The sequence below is a fragment of the Cololabis saira genome, chromosome 6, assembly GCF_033807715.1.
Source record: "Cololabis saira isolate AMF1-May2022 chromosome 6, fColSai1.1, whole genome shotgun sequence".
Lineage (NCBI taxonomy): Eukaryota > Metazoa > Chordata > Actinopteri > Beloniformes > Belonidae > Cololabis > Cololabis saira.
In genome coordinates this window covers 23,638,317-23,655,610 of record NC_084592.1, presented here as the reverse complement: position 1 = coordinate 23,655,610, position 17,294 = coordinate 23,638,317, and the positions used below count along the sequence as shown (strand labels likewise).

The 17,294-nt window shown below is 39.4% G+C and overlaps 1 protein-coding gene across 1 annotated transcript in view; it reads right to left on the bottom strand.

The window, feature by feature from the left end:
* LOC133446041 (receptor tyrosine-protein kinase erbB-4-like) overlaps positions 1 to 17,294 on the bottom strand; it is a 377,138-nt gene that overhangs the window by 50,132 nt on the left and 309,712 nt on the right. Inside the window, exons 19-20 of the mRNA XM_061723735.1 lie at positions 15,659 to 15,757; positions 9,554 to 9,739 (exon numbers count right to left, since the gene is read on the bottom strand). Coding sequence (XP_061579719.1) covers positions 9,554 to 9,739; positions 15,659 to 15,757 — 285 coding nt within the window. The remainder of the gene's footprint in view (positions 1 to 9,553; positions 9,740 to 15,658; positions 15,758 to 17,294) is intronic.

Below are 17,294 nucleotides of genomic sequence, written 5' to 3'. Positions count from 1 at the left end.
TTGAATTTAAAAAGACGGGTTTGACTCAAAATCAGTGTGGTTTTATTTAAGTGGTCTCTGTGTCGGTAGAGAAATAAAAAAAAGCGAGCTGCATGTCGGCAGTTTTACTGGGGGGATGATTTGGACCGTTTTTATTTCAGGGGGGGATGCCATCCCCCCCTCATCCCCCCTCAACTCCAGTACTGATTATAATAAAGTGTCTTATAAATCAATAATTTTAAAATCTCAATCCTTATTTTCATTTAAAGGCCAGGGCTTATAGGCTACATATTTGCACTGTGTAGCCTGAAAGTGAACTGCAACTTACGTGCGGACGCATCTTTGCTGACATTTGGCCGTGTCTTCCTCCAGCGCCTTTTTTTTCTCTCTCCCTCTCGGTGCCGCCTTTCCTCTTTTTCTTTTTTACCCGGCTGGGTGTGCATTATTTGCCTCTGGACTCGTCTCCCGGTCCACTCGCGCACACGCACACGCACACGCACGCGCGGCGACGGCGCGCTGTCTGTTCGGTGATACTGTTGGGGCGGGTGTTAATTTGAAACAAACCAACTATCTTGCCCAACTCACAAGCTACTGGCCTGGGTGGCCTCTGATTCGCCTGGCCTGACTCTATAACTTAGAAAAAAAGTCAAATAGCCGGCGCTGCGGCGCACCAGCCGCCTGTGTAAAAAAAAAAAAAAAAAAAAGAAAAAAAGAGAGAGAGACGCAGGCGGCATCCTAGACCGGCGCATCGGGAATACTCCCGGTTCTCCCTATGGCCAGTCCTGGCCTGGTTAGAGTATTAGTTGCCGCAAAACTAACTGCGTCTCAACACTGATGCACAGGGAGGTGCGCGCGCATAAGCGCCCCGCCCCCCCGTCCTCCTGCGCTGGAGCGCGCCCCCTCCCCTTTCTCTTCCCCAACTCAGAGCTGCATTTTGCGCGTTCACGTGTGTGACAGTCTGAGACAGGGTGGCAATGATTCATTCGACATAAATATTCATTTAAAATCACGTATTTGAAGGACTTTATTGAAATTCACACAATATTTTCACATTACAGTAAACAACATATCTATGAAGTCGGATGTCAATTTTGACATTTTGTGACAAAGACATAGCTTTTTATGTTATTAGTTAATGTTTTTAATTTTTAGAGTGACGAAGTTCTCCGAAAATAATATGTTCCAGTGTATGATTTTTTAGTCCTGTTGTAAGCTATCTGAAACTGCCATTTAATTTTCCTTACACAAAATCTCTGATTTTTAATTAATATTTTACCAGAAATACAGAGTGACATAAAAATGCCAATTCCTTTCAAATTACGGCCACGATACGCGACACGGTCAACAAGGGACCTACTGCCAATCAAATGTGTCAATTTGCTTAAGATTGGATAAACCAAACAGCAACTAAAGCACATAATTTGATGAAAAATGTATACCTGACCAAAAGGTGGCGCTAAGGAGTTCATCCAAGATTGTCATATCCACTTGTTCAGAATGGAAGCCTGATTACATGTATTGATTTTGGGTTGATTCTGATCAATTATGTTTAAGTTACAACAACTTTTATGTTCATGGCGAGACACCGAAATTTGACAACCTCTGACAGCGACGCCCTTTGATAAGAACTTACAGTTTTCTCTGTCAGTCATCGTCAATGCCTTACCTATTATCTCACCAACTTTGAGATCAATAAACTGATCTCGTTTGGAGCACAGATGCATACTAGAAGACATGACAATTCCTGGTGCCAACAGGTGGCGCTACAACCGATCCTGAATATTCCACCATAGATGGGTTCAGGCTCAACCTACAATCATGCACATACGTTTTCGACCACATCAAATCATGTATTGCTGAATTACAGCCAATTGATGTTTGATGGCGAAGCTTAAAAATGACCTCAAACTTCGCCGGATCACTACGGTCACGCCCTCTGGCAGAAACTTAAAAGCTTCGCAATTTAGCGTCGGCCATGTGTCTAGATTGTACAAACCAAGTTGTGAGCCAATTCGATAAAATCTCTAGGAGGAGTTCGTTAAAGTACGAGGCCTAGAAATGATCAGAATTCATGAAAAATGACATTTTCTGTTCAAAATGCCGGACTTCCTGTGTAACTTAGACCATGGGTCCAAAAGACTTTTTTGTAGCTCTTTGTCTAATATAATACACACATAAAGGTCATTGCTGTAAGTCAAACCATATTGTGGGGCTCGTCAAAAAACATAAAATAGGTGGCGCTATAGAGCCCATTCTTGTGGACCCATGCCTGTCGCCCATAAAATACGTAATTTTACGCGACTCTGGAAGCGTGTGCAAAATTTGGTGAGTTTTCCAGCATTTTAAGGCCTCCAAAAAGGCAATTTATTTACGGCGAGAATAATAATAATAATAATAATAAACATCACAGATACAATAGGGTCCTCGCACTTTCAGTGCTCGGGCCCTAATAATAAACATCACAGATACAATAGGGTCCTCGCACTTTCAGTGCTCGGGCCCTAATAAAAGAGGACAGCTATGAAGAGCAGCAGAGTGGATGACCACCTGGACAGAGTATTTGGCAGATGGGAAGGTTTCACCCTTGACTTAAGGAAGACGAGACAGTTATGCTTTTAAATTTTTTCGAAGTTAATCTGAAAAATAACAGACACTGAATATCATACTTTGGGTTATATAAATAAAGCTGAGCTCTGCTGAATATGAGTAAAGCTGGAGGATAGTGGCTATAGAACCCTTTCTAAAGCAAACCCTCAAAGAATTTGGATTGGCACTCCTGCCTAAGGGTTTTTGGATTCAGCCCTCTTTTCTTCACTCTGCAAACATCTGACTGCATACCCAGACACCTTCATCACTGACCAGGATACAGTCAGCCTTTATAGCAGGAGTCAAGGCACAGGTATGAAACAAGAGTCTATAGAGTTCTTTATTGGGAACATATTGATCAAATTAAATCTTAGTATTACTCTTTCTAGACTAACTGTTGGCTTTTGAGGTCCATCATATTTTCTTCCAATATGGGAAAGGATGTTTCATGAAAAAAAAGTTTAAAAAAGCATCACGAGGTAATAATTTTAAATTGTGCTGAATGTACTTAAAGCGACACTACGTAACTTTTCCAACTTAATATCATATTTCCAGAGTCATTGTGATGGTACATCAACTTCCAACAGGTTTAATGACACCTTTGTCATGGTCTGAGGGGGTCTGTATCGCCTTCACTGGCACTATGTAACTTTGAGGAGCATGGTAGGAACCCTGCCACACTAAAAAACTACAAATCGTTACGACTTTGACTGCTTTACGGCATACGTCACTTCCCCCTCCTTCCCGATTCGCAGTCGAGACGAAAATGGGCGGGGCGTGGAGCTCAGAGCTCCGCAGAAGCTGTTGCTGTGTTATGGCTGCAGCAGCTCCATATAACAGACGTGGGGAAAAGACCCTAATGGTTTAACTTTTCAACGGTTTCCTGCTCGGAGGCAGAACCACGCAGGCCAAGTATCTGATATAACAAAGTAAAAGAGTGAAAGAGCCGTCGGCTCGCTTTGGATCGCGGCTGTAACGACCAAACACACAGTAAAGCATGATTTATGGTTCTGCGTTAAATCGACGCAGACCCACGGCGTAGGGTACGTGGCGACGCGCAACGTACGGTGCGTGTCGCCGCGTACCCTACGCCGTAGGCTCTGCGTCGATTTAACGCAGAACCATAAACAGCCTTAAACCACAAACACTCACACAGACGGGCGTCGGATCAAAACTCGGGTTTTATTCCCCACTTCGCTAAACGCAGTTGCTGGCCAGCTCTCTGCGGTGCAATTAACCCCAATCTTCAGATAAAACTAGTTTGTTCAGGAAAAAATATTAACTCTATTTGTAGCTGCAGAGGAAAAAAATAATCTCACGAGGAAAACAAAAATATTGCTCACGCCTCTTCAACATAATATAGCAGTCAAAAAAAAAGAAAATAGAAGTAAGAGGGATACAAAACATGTACTGTATGTTGTACTATTATACTATATTATTGAAACACATGGCTCTTCAGGGATTCAGGGATCTCTTAGGGATTTCATATGGATCCAGACCGTTAATAATCATTATTTTCTCCATATACTGCTCCCTGGCTTCCTTGTTTAAGGTATCCCGGTAAATTCCAGTTCCTTTCCAGCAGTTTAACATCTTTTTTTGCGTTCCTTCTGTTCACTTGGTGAAACAGAAAAGCGTCCTGTCTTCTCTCATCAAAACAAATGCAGCGACGGGACAGGAGTTTTCCGGCAGTACGCGCTGGTGCTCATGGGAAACGTAGTGTTCTTTCTGGTAAAACACTACCGATTTTGTCCACAAGATGCCGCCAAACTCAGAAAAGCTGAAAGTTACGTTGTGCTGCTTTAAAGCATAAGCACTAAAAATGAACAAAAATATCCTGCATTTCAGTCTTAAAATTAATTTTAGTCACAAATCTACTGGAAGTGACTCATGGCCATGTGATTTATTTAGCAACATAAAAAATAGTCTGGTTGTAACAACAGACAGTTGATATATAATATGTAATATGCAAAAAAGGAAACGAAAGAAAGAAAGAAAGAAAGAAAGAAAGAAAGAAAGAAAGAAAGAAAGAAAGAAAGAAAGAAAGAAAGAAAGAAAGAAAGAAAGAAAGAAAGAAAGAAAGAAAGAAAGAAAGAAAGAAAGAAAGAAAGAAAGAAAGAAAGAAAGAAAGAAAGAAAGAAAGAAAGAACATTCCCAATTCCCAACAAACGAGAGTTGCATCTCTAGACAAAAAGAAGAAAAACATGTATATAGCTGCTCTCATAATAAAAGAAATATGTACCCATGGGAACGGAGGTATTTTGGTCGCTAACACTGAATCATAGTTACTCATGCAATCATGAAAGACCCCACAAAAGTATGAGATTTAATTAGTATCGACATGAAAGAGAGGCAAAAAGTCAGAACTGGAGATGGAGTGAGGAAAAGAAAGATAGGCGGACACTTGTTGACATTTCTAAGGGTTGCTACAGTATAATCAAAGACTTGGCGCCTATGATCTTCCCCGCGCTGTGTCTTAATATGCAGTCTGAGAGCGTGAATGTTATCTGCCAGTGACAGTTGGAATCAAACATATGAATGAATTATGAATGTTTTCTTCAGGAGACTTTAAAAAAAGAAAAGATTTATCATTTTTGTTTACACTGTGTATTAACATTGTCAACATATTAAGCTAGAGATTTGAGCTGGACAGAAATATTGGAATTTTCAAGCAATTTCTATCAGATTATATGTCAGTCAGTTCTCATATGATACCTCATGCTTGTCAGGTAAGTGTCTGGGGACACAGGAACGTGAATGTAAGTTGTTAGGATGAGCGGTGATGGTGTAAGATCCTGTTTCTAGGAGACATAATCAACATGTTTCTGGCACTGTTTAAATACATGTTTTGGTTGAAACAAAGTAGTTAGGGTGCACCATCCTGATGCAATTATCATAAGCTGCAGGACACAACGTTCTACTTCAAAGCTAAACTTAAAAGTTAACACTAAATATTTAAAAGGAACACTTCACGTACAGTCTGTTCAGCTGCTGCATATAATATCATCCCAATCTGCGTGTGTCTTTTGAAGAGCGTTTGTAGATGTGTCTTTGCTTTTTTTGTTTGTTTTTGCTGCAATGTTCTAGAAAGAATCCAATTTTTATGACTGCAAATATAATTTGAACAAGTCTCCTAAAATCACAACAATCAACCCCACATCTGTAATTTTTTGCTAGGTCAATACCAATAATGATTAATGCCACACGTTCTGGTACATGTAGGGGCATGTAGGGGATGTGTATGAAAAGTACATAAAATGTACTGGAACCTCTGTGAATTTGCTACTACATGCTTAAAGGTCTATACAAGTTGACTACCAATATCTGCAAACTTCTAACAGTAGGTGCATGAATTGTTTAAATTGCTCTAAGTGCAATATTTACTGAAATGCCAGTCTAGATCAAAGCATCTCAAATCGTGTGTGGTTCATGAAAGAGAAACAAAAAATTAAAAAAATATGAAGCAATGATAGCTCTTGCCATCTTTGGTCTCTGTTATCGGGAAAAACCACTCAAAATACTTCCATATTGGTTGTACCTTTGAAAAACTGTGTCACAGGCTAAGTCATGAAGCTGCAACGGACAACATGGTCTAGCCAAGGAGACTCAGGAAAGTGATGAACTGAGCATGAGATGGTGACCAAGCAAGAGACCAAACAAGGGTAAATCTCAAAACTGGTGTAAGAGACATAATATCCATGCTCATGAGAGGAAAAACTGAGCTAAAATGACAAAAACCCTTTTGTGCTGCTTTCAGTAATATGAATAAGGATGTATTTAATGTTATCAGGGAGGGAACTGTTGCCACTGTATTCCACATGGTATAGATGTTAATATGATTTTATTAACGCAGCATCGTCCAAAACCTGCCAGTAGAAAAACACCAATTATTTTTTCTAAAAGTCTTCCTCTTTTGATTCAGTTAACTGCTGTTCAACAAGCTCTTTCCAGATGCTCTTTTCCAGTTTGAATATCATGGAAACTGACAAACAACTTACTGCTTTTCTACCTCCATTTCTTTTCTCTCTAATTGTGCTCAATTAGATAAAAAACTCTTGATGTGTGTAAATTGGTGCCCGGCAACTACCTTGTTCTTGCCTCCAACTAGGCTGCCTTCAACAGGCAATGAGAGGGATACGATGCTGAACACAATTCTGGCCAACTTTTGTTTCTGTATTTCTCTGTTAAGTTGTGCAGTCATGTTCCCTGCTTTTCCTGTCCTTCCAGACTCAACCATACCCAAGCATGCCAGTTAAGCCCACAGACCGCCTCTCCCCTAATTTTCAAAAGATTAAGTCCTGGAAGCCTTTAGTGTACCTAAATTATCACAACTTTTTAAATATATTCACAGAAACCTTCACTGAGTCTGCTTTTGGGTCTAAGCTACATCAGTGACAAGGTGTTCGACTTGGGAATTATTTTCTTTTCCACATTTATTGTAATGTAACAGGAAAGATGATACCCCATGAAAATCTGCAAGGTCTGCTCCCCCCCACCTTACAGAGTCCCCAAGTGTCATGTGGTTTCTGTGAGCCGTTTAGATTTGTGCATTTTCTTTACGTCACCAAAATGCAAACCACGCCCTCGGTCTCCTCCGCTGCTGAAACCACGCCCACAACCAGCTCAGCCGGCCGGGGCTCCGCCATTGTTTACAAGCGGTGACTGTTTTCCACCGGTTCGAACAGCGAGGGAGAGTAGAAATGAGATTTTGCATCGACATTTACCCTCATTAAAGGATCAGATCCCACAGCACGGACCCGGCAACTGCACACGAGTCAGCGGTAAGTTACGTTTTTTTATGTCATTTATATTTGTATGATCTTTGCATGGGCTAAGTATTTAGCTTAGCTCCGGCCGCATACGGAGCTGCGGGGGCTGCTCACGGACCGGCCCGTCGAGGAGCCCCTGGGTTCGGACCGCCGAACCCGGGGGCTCCGGGCTCGGGGGAGCCGGCGGCTCTATTAGTACCGTAATACATTTTTCTTCTGTGGTTTCAGATCTTTCAAGCACCTGCAGCTGTTCACATTCAGAAGACGCGCGGCCCTTCCTTGAGCCAGCAATAGTGCATACATTTTATTTATATATTTTAACAATAAAGTTGCCATTTGTGAAATTTCAGTGTTGTGATTTCTTTACAGTTAACATGATTAATTTGTCTTGTAACATAAGAAGTGAAATGATGAGGAATTGGAGTAAATAACCGTGGTGTACCTGTTTAGAATTAAATTCAGTCTTCCTGTTTGAAGACGAGGTGACTAAAGGCTGATTTATGGTTCCGCGTTACACCAACGCAGAGCCTACGGCGTAGGGTACGCGTCGATTTAACGCAGAACCGTGGACACGCTTTGCTACGCAGCAGCTGCACTTCTCCCCGGAGCGACGCTTTGTTCCCTCCCCTCCTACACGTCATTCAAGCAGCCAATCAGCGCAGAGCCTCATTATCATAGCCCCCACCGCCCTGAAAATGAGCCACAGAAAAAGGCTTTATTATCTGTAAAACTATAGACAGGGCCCAGAGGCTGAATTTCTGATTTATGTAGAAAAAACAAGCTTTAGATTGTTTTTAAGACATTCAAGGCCTGTTTAAAATATACATTAAATGCCATAATATGTCTCCTTTAAGGAGGAGACCTGAGCTCAGTGCAGGGCCCTCCCGGGGTTGGTAGAGGATGGCAATGCCCAGGACTGTCTAGGTAGGATGACTGGGTGATAAAATGGGGGAAAAAACCGGGATAAAAATATTTAAAAAAAGTATGCAAACTTTTAAGGAGGCAATATTGCAGCTTATTGTAAGGGAAAATATGTATATCCATATAAAAACATCCTGTTGCACGAGATTCTTGCAAGTGTAACAACCCTGATGAATATGCTCATTAGTGTGACTCTCCTGGCAGATCGCCTCATTAATAATGTATAGCTGTGATGATGGCCATGACAGAGAAGGAGACCCACAGGGATGGGGCTTCACAGCGGAGCGCTGCTACCTACATGAGCCTCGAGAGCCCCAAAAGACCCTGCAAGACTCCATGCATATAGCTCTGATTAAAGTAATGAACCAATATCAACAGCAAGTTATTTACAACAAATTATCATGAGCCCTGCATATTAGAGCATGGATGGAGTTAAGCCAAGTGTCCCAATTTGCCTTGTTGGTTTTATTAAAATAAGGTTTGCTACTGAGAACACGTTCTTTTTGTTTACACAACACCCTAAGTGTTGGCACTGTATTAACTTTGGCATTTAAAAGCTATTAATGTCTCAAGGTGCTATAGTCAACTAGTGAGAACACTGAACAATATAAACACAGGACAGTAATACAAACCAACAATAACTAATACATGAGCCTTGCATATGAGAGCTATGAGACAGCACATGCGATATAGGGCTAATGATATATATATATTTATATATATATATATATACACACACAGATGTAGATAAACATAGACATATAGTATAACGTGTGCATGTGTATCTTGTGTTGAGCTTTAATATGCATGATTAAATGCATGTCTGAATAAACCTGAAGCTGCATTAGATTAAAAAAAAAGCACAATAAAATGAACCTGATAACTTTTTATAAGATTTTATTAAGGCTATTATTCAAATTTCGCAGCATTATTGATTCACACTCTCTCTCATTTCTTTTTCTCTAGTAAATTACAACTTTCTATCCACCCCTGAGAGAAACCATGACCGACACGTGGACGATTATTTGGTGTATCTGTCAGTTGCTACCACCGACACCAACAACATAACTAATGTCAATGCTTTCCGTTATCCATGGTCATGTAACACTGATTTTCCTGCAGTTCACACTGCCTCTATCACAGTGCAGAAGGACTATGAATTATTTACCTCAGTTATCTGGAGAGGTTGGTAAATGAGGTTCACCATTGTCTTCTGTAGAATCCAGCACCACACTAATAAACTCACAATAAGATTAACTGATCTTCACTTTAAACTTTACAAATATTATTTTTCTTACCTTGGCGATCTGGACACACCAGTTGAGCAGTAACTGTGACCCAATATTGTCCTTGTGCTCATGCACGTAATCCAGCAGGCAGCCATGAGGCATGAGTTGTGTTACCAGCTGGATGGTAGGACTCAGGCAGACGCCCAGCAGTCGGACCAGGTGAGGGTGCTCCATGCTGGCCATAATCAGAGCCTCCTGAAAGAACCAGATATACACTCAGGCATGTGGACGTTTAGGATTGTAAGACTTGATTATTCGAAGCAACAGTCAAAGTTACAACGAAGGTCAACTACTGAAAAGATCAGGGGCCTCATTTATAAAAGAGTGCATAGGATCCATACTAAAAGTGCACGTAAACCCAAAAGCCGAAAATGGCGGGCGCAAAAAAAAATCCTGATTTATAAAACCGTGTGCACGCACACTTGCACTCAATGTTCGCTTTATTAATCACAGTCCAGTTGGAAGGTTGCGCAGGTGAATTCGCCTCATATCCCGCCCTCTACACGCCCACTCTTTACCATAAATGGGCAATGCAAAGTAGTATTTGCATATGAATGAGCCTGCTGAGTATGCGCAGCGGGTTCCTGCAGCCTGTTTGGGCGTCAGGATGAATGAGACGTGTCGAACAACTGTGCCACACAATTTCACGGAGACTGAGATCGAGATGTTGTGGATGAGGTGGAGGCTAGGAAAACAACATTATTTGGTGGTCACAGTAAAAGTAGAAAAAGTATATAAATACTATAAATAGGTTTGTAATGTGAATGAGGAATCCTCCTCATACACCAAAATTAGTGTTGGTGTCCTCCAGGGTTTTATTCTTGGACCACACAATTCACCACAAATGACCAACTAACTCAATGTTCTATCAATTAGTTGTTCAGTTGTTTTGTTTTGACCAAGATCTGGTTCAAATACCGTTTTAAGGGCACTGCTGTTTCAGTAAAAGATTACAATGAATATTTGACTGGGGGGAGGGGTGGTTTGTTGAAGTGTTGTAAATGTATAACTTCAATACCAGTGTTTCCCCTACCATTATATAGGCCTGGCGGGGCCGCCAGGCCAACGAGACCCCCCGCCAGGCCTAAAAAAAAAAAAAAGAAAAAATCAATAGGAGCCTCTGCAGCGCTGTTCTGCAACGGGAGTCAACCTGCTTCGTTGCCTAGTAACGCTGCTGAGAGCACGGGCATATTATTATGGGATGGGATGGGATGGGACAGTTTGTAGCTAGTCAAAAAAAAAAGAAAAAATATCGCGGGCGACAGACAACATGATATAAAGAAATGTTTCTGCCAGGTCCGTGTGTTTGTGTTTGCATGAGACGCTGCAGGGAAGCAAGCAGCCCGACGACACACCAGGCGTCCGCGGGGTCCTAGCGCCAGCCATGTATGAGCGTCAAGGCTGATTTATGGTTCTGCGTTGGTGTACCGCAGACCATAAATCAGCCTTTACCGTCGCTGACACCGGTCCGACTGGTGACCCAGTAAAAAACAACGCATTTAAACATCTGGCTGGGATCCCGAATGGCTTAATAACTATAAATACAGCCCTTGGTTGTACCACAGTCCCCATGGTACATTTCCAATTTGTTGTTTAGCTTACATTTTTGTTCTGATTGAGCTTTTTTGGTAAGCAATAATGATGAAAATAACACAGACAATAGATTGTCTTTCCACTAGAACCACTAAAGGTTCATTTTTCCCCCAGTCAAATGCATGTAACTCTGTTATAACAAAACAGGTAAAACAAATATACAATGTTTAAATTATTTATAACTGATATAATCTCAATTGTGAATAGGGATGTTTTGTGGCATATGCCGTCAGCACAAGCAGCCGTTAAAAGAGGACCATCCCAGAGGGTTTTCATAGAGATCCCTCTGAAATATCTAGAAAAGATGCGCTCAATGCTCATATGGGTCAGACCTTTCAGGCCCATGATACTTTGGTTAAAGGTTAGATTAACTCTAATTATTTCACTGAAGTGATATCATTCCGCATTATAGGCCTACAATGATTTTTAATGTAAAACTTTGTTATATTGCTACATGTCCAATATGCCGTCCCACGCGCCTCGTCTGTTTAGGATTTTTTCGGTGGGTACCACCGGGCCTGAAAAAAATTCTAGGGGAAACACTGAATACCTTATATGATGTATAATTTGCTAAAATAAATAATGCATTACACACACACACACACACACACACACACACACACACACACACACACACACACACACACACACACACACACACACACACACACACACACACACACACACACACACACACACACACACACACACACACACACACACACACACACACGTATATATAGCTATTCTGTAAAGCAATTAATTTGGTTGAAATAAATTTACTTGCCTACTGAACACAGCAAACTACACAGCATTATTCTTACTTTATTAACCTAAATATCCCCATGTGCAGACCCCAATTACAATAGGTTATATCGTGCCCCAGTCATCTTCCCAATAATGCTAAAGGACAACTGTTCAAAGACGCTCACACTGCCACGGTGTTAGACATGTCCACAAGTGCAGACTGACCTGCAGAGATCATAGGAACCCTCATTCTGTTTAAGACTGAAGTTCCCCTGAAAGTGAGTGCCAAATTTTCATTCAAGTCAGAAATAGTAATCTTATTCAGAACTTCAGCATCAAAGTGATTCACCACCTCAAGTAACCTAGTGTTTATTGCTGTAACATTAAAACAAAATTAGTAAATAAAACCAGTAAGATTACTGTAGTTTATGTAGAAGGTTAATCTTTCACTATTGTCAAACAGTGTTACATAATCAGATGGCAATGCGTGTTCACGATAACTAGTAAGAGCTGTATATTCATTAAAAAATCTTAGAGAGACAGCATTTTCTTTTAGCAGCTCTTTGACTGTTTGGGTTTGTATGTCTTTAACACTATAAACCAAATTTGCCTAAATCTGCCACTTTTATGTGTTATCATGAAGTGTGCTAAGCCATTATGCACATAGATATAGTGATGATGTTTAAGGGTGTGTTTTTGAAGGAAGAACATTTAAATATTCATATGACCAGTTCTTCCAGTCCTATCGATTTTCATTTAAATCTTTCATTGCATAAGAATAAAAGAAACAAGCTTTTTATTTCTGCTGCAATTTGATGAATTTTAACTACTTAAACGATGTTGAAGTTAGACCACAGTAATATATTTAAACCAAACATTTGTTAATTTCTAATATAATTTGCATAAAACAAACCTTTGAGAAAAGGAATTAATATTTAAAAAAAATGTTTTTTGTTTTGTTTTTGCAAGGTCAACTTTTGATGTGAATAGAGAAAAACAGATGATAAAAGATTCATGAAAAAAACGACTTAAGTGTTTCAGCATCATACAGCACTTAAAAATATTTCCAAGGACAAACCACAGGTTATGATGCGGATTAATCTCGGAGCACAAATTCGGCTTTCACAAGGAATAACATGTCGTAGAGATCTCGTATTCCTGTGCCCACTTTTGCTACTGCACACACATATAAACGTGCAAATTGCTAAATAATGCATACGACTACATGCATGGCAACTGTTTTGGAATATTGTCTTTATGCAACTTTAGGCAACTGTGTTAATTTTCTGTAATATAAATGGTGACCAGTAAGTGTGGCCTTGGAAAAGAGGGTTGCAGGGCTGCATCACAGTAAGAAACTTAATATCTTTCGTCTCAAAGCCTCTCTGACAGCACAAAACCTTAAGGACTTCAACGAAACAATCGGTTATGTTAACCCTTGAGTTTACTATTACCATAGCAACTGAAACACATTGGCCGATACACCATGTTCCGATTAAGTCACTTGTCAAAATGTGACGTGTTGCCACTAAAATCCTACTTTCAAGTGTCTGATCCGATGCTTTTAACTCAATATTGCAATTAAATGTTGAATAAAAGGTAAATGTTTAATTAAAGGTCAAGGCTTCAATGTAATGTCTGGTTCAATGTCTGTAAATTACAGTAAAACATAGACTCATCTAGTGCTATATAGGGATGAACTTAATGTAGATGTTGGTGTGTTATTTTAGAATGACCACAATTCCAGAGGTAATTTAAGTCAGATGCGAAGTGTATATTGGTTATATTTCAGCTCCAACCTCTGTTTTATTGCTCACCTAGTCAGTACTATAAATTTTTTGTCCAAGAACTTAGAAACTGGCATTGATACTACATTCTTAGAATGTTTTATTATCTTTATGTCACTGAAAAAAAAAAAATCTTCAAACTATGCATTTATGCCACTCCACTACTTAAAAACCTGAAGTACAATTATGTAAATGTTCTTGTTTCTTTCTAGTCACTGCCACTCTGTCCCTATCCAGGGTGTCATATAAATAAGCTTTTTGTAGAGAGCTTGATGATGAGTGTATAATTGGAATTTGGAGATGAAATATTTATGCATGCCTTTCTGGCAGTACTTGAATAAACATTGTTAAATTTTCACTCTGCTCTACATGTTAGTATACATGTGATGTACTGTGTGTGCAATCTTTTTAATAGATCTTATAGTGAGAGGATCCTCCTTTACAACAGCACCAATCAACACACACATACACATGTAAGGCCAACAATAGGGGATGCATTTTGGTAATTTTGCTAAGAGAAGAATAGCAAGCCTTCATGTTGTCAGCACAAAATTATCCCTTAATTATGTCGGCATATCAACTTCATCTGTATCATGTATCCTTTCGTGTCAGATTGTATGATCATTAGACAAGATCCCAAAGCACATAGAACATAAAATTAAAAATACATGGAATATTCATCAAAGACATCCTGATAAAAATAGAAACGCTAACACTCAAACCCTCTTCCTTTTAGACTGTCAAACTAAGTGCAAAACATGAGAGCAAGTGGGTCGTGTTCGATGCGTGTGTGTTTTGATGACTTATTTCATCTACATTGCATCATCACAGAGCAATAATTTAGATTTTTTTTTCACTTTTCCTTTTGAAATGAACCAGGCTGTAAATGATTAATATACGGGGCCCTTTGCTCTGTTCCAGGAGCCTTATGTCTCTTATGGCTACTGTGGGTATGTTTGCATGGGGCTCCTACAAGCCCCTTGTTGTGTCTTTGGGGTCGAACATTTGTTACCCGTAGCTTCATTTGGCCAACACAGCATTCTGGGTTTTGAAAATGCCACTATTCTCTTGTAACTATTTTTCAGATAGTAATATTCTGATGAACATAATTCAAAATATAGCCAATGTCTTCCTCGACAGAAGAAATAGTGTCTTTGAAGGCAAGGCAAGTTTATTTGTATAGCACATTTAATGTACAAGACAATTCAAAGTGCTTCACATAAAAATATATCAGAAATTAAGTAATATTGTATATCAGGAATCTTAAGATTAATAAATCAGATTCCTGAGGTTTTAAAGACATGTATTTGCCATGCCTTGCTCAAACATTCAAAGAGATTTAATACAAAAACATGTTTTATCAACACTATCTTAACTATAGTTTTTAGGGAATCGAATGAGACACTCACCTCTGCTCCCCCCTCTACTGTGGAGTGTGCCTTTTTTTTAATTGGTCTTATAGCTTTGCACTGCCAACGAGGTACAATAAACAGCAAAATGTGATGGCCTGTGGTAAATATGAAGAAGCTGGATAATTCTGCTCTGATTTGAGTTTGTATATTTTTAGATTTCAGTGGCTTCAAACTAATTGACAAAGTTGTGTTAGCTGTCACTTTTGACACAAACCTATGCTTTCAGGCACTTAGATGTGTTTTATTTAATAATATCTCTTTTTTAAACAGACACGTTGCTGTCAGTGATGTTGAAAATGAACATAAAAGCCATTTCATGGTATTTTCATAGACTACTTATGTACCAAACAACACGGCAGCTTGAGCTTCAAGAGAAACCATAGTTGAGTTAAAACTGCCACTCAAACTTCCTCTGCTTGACTGGAGAAGCATTTGGATCACCCGGTCAAGCTGAGTTTGAAATGGGTAATGAAGCATTAGAAACTAATTTAAAATCATGCAAGACTTGAGTTTGAAAAGCAAAATAACTCAGAGCCAGCTCAAAACCAGAGACAAATCATTTTCAAGATACTCACGTCCATGAACTCCACATTAGCCTTGGGTCCAGTGACCTCACTAAGGATTTTAATGGCTACAGGAATCTTCACAGTTTCACCTTCTGGGACCCAAATACCCTAAAGAAGAAGCAATAATATAAAAAAGATTATGAGTCAATACCCTGGTTACAAATTCACAAACTCCCACTCAGAAAGCATTAAAAAAAAGTAATTTTGTCCTCTTAAGAAGCTGAGGTATAGCCATCGAATCTACTTGATTTATTACATTTTGGGTTGGATTAAAGTTAATTAACAACCAAAGCAATGAAAAAGAAGACAAATCAACTTTTCACCATATTAAATCTGTTCCATTCTTGTTCTGCCCTGTTAAGAACACACATTCCTAGTGACAGTAGATTATTATTATATTTCCTTAGCAAAAATCATAATTAAAAGGTCGGCATCTATGTTCAAAGTCAAAAATAGTTTGTTATAGTCTGATATTGCTCAGGAAACATGTCTTTTTTTAATAATCATGGGTACTCTGACGCTATCTATCCATTTTCTATACCCAACCTTAATCATGGCAGCATCATGTTGCTCTGTGGGATTCATTTCAAAGCTTTACAAATACTGCTTTCCTGTTGGCTAAACAAACAACAAACACACTAAAAAAACAAGAATCAGAATAAAAGGAAAGCCAGGATAAAAAAACTTATGATAGAGCTTGAAAAAAGATTTTTTTTTTTTTAAAAGGTGGGAACAGTAAATTACAGTATTTACACATTGTTTTTTTCTGTAAAGATTAAGGGCTGTTTGTAAAAAAACAACAAAAAACAACAAAGTTTTGTCACTTTGAAGTTTCCTCTCGACCATCTCCTGTCTGACATGGGGAAAAATGCACACATTTATTTAATTCTAAGGTCTTATATAAAGGGCATTGTGAAAAAAGTAATCTGGTCCCCAGGTCTTAAACTCAGGTAAATACAACCTCGTAATCTGTGTTGTTGATTTGTCACTTTTTGTTTATATCCAGAATTACAGATGATAAGTTTGAGGATAGAATTCAGTCTTCTGAGCTTCATCTGCTTTCTCCCCTACCCAGTGTTGCTCTGGTGATGACCTCTACTACCTCTTATTTCATTGTCACCCCAGGGTTTTCAATGTCTGCTATTTCCCACTCTCTTCATTCCTCCATCCCCGAGCCATCTAGGATATATCCTGTCATTAATGATCCTGAACTCCATGTCCTTTTTTGCTCTTCATGATGTGAGACAGTCCAACACCACGTGAGCTTTCAGGTTTCACTTTTTGCCACATATACATAGCCAACTGCTTCATCATATATGAGCCTCAATGTTGCCTGAGATCCTCAAGCAAAGTGTTATCTATCTGTTTCTGGAGTGTTGCTGAAAACTAAAGGTAGCAGAGCATTTGCAGTCCGAACCCTGAAGGCATGGCATGAGCTGCCTGCAGAAATCAGGTCAGCGGAGTCAGTGACCTCTTATACTGCCAAGTCCACAAGTACTGATTTAGACTTTTTTTGTGGTAGTATAGACCCGTTCTCTGAAATGGACACTCTGAATCTCAGGTTGACACATACACTCTATCAAGTAACTTTTCTTCAGTTTTGTTTAATTCATGTTAATTGTTTTTCTAGGAGCTCCTTGTAATA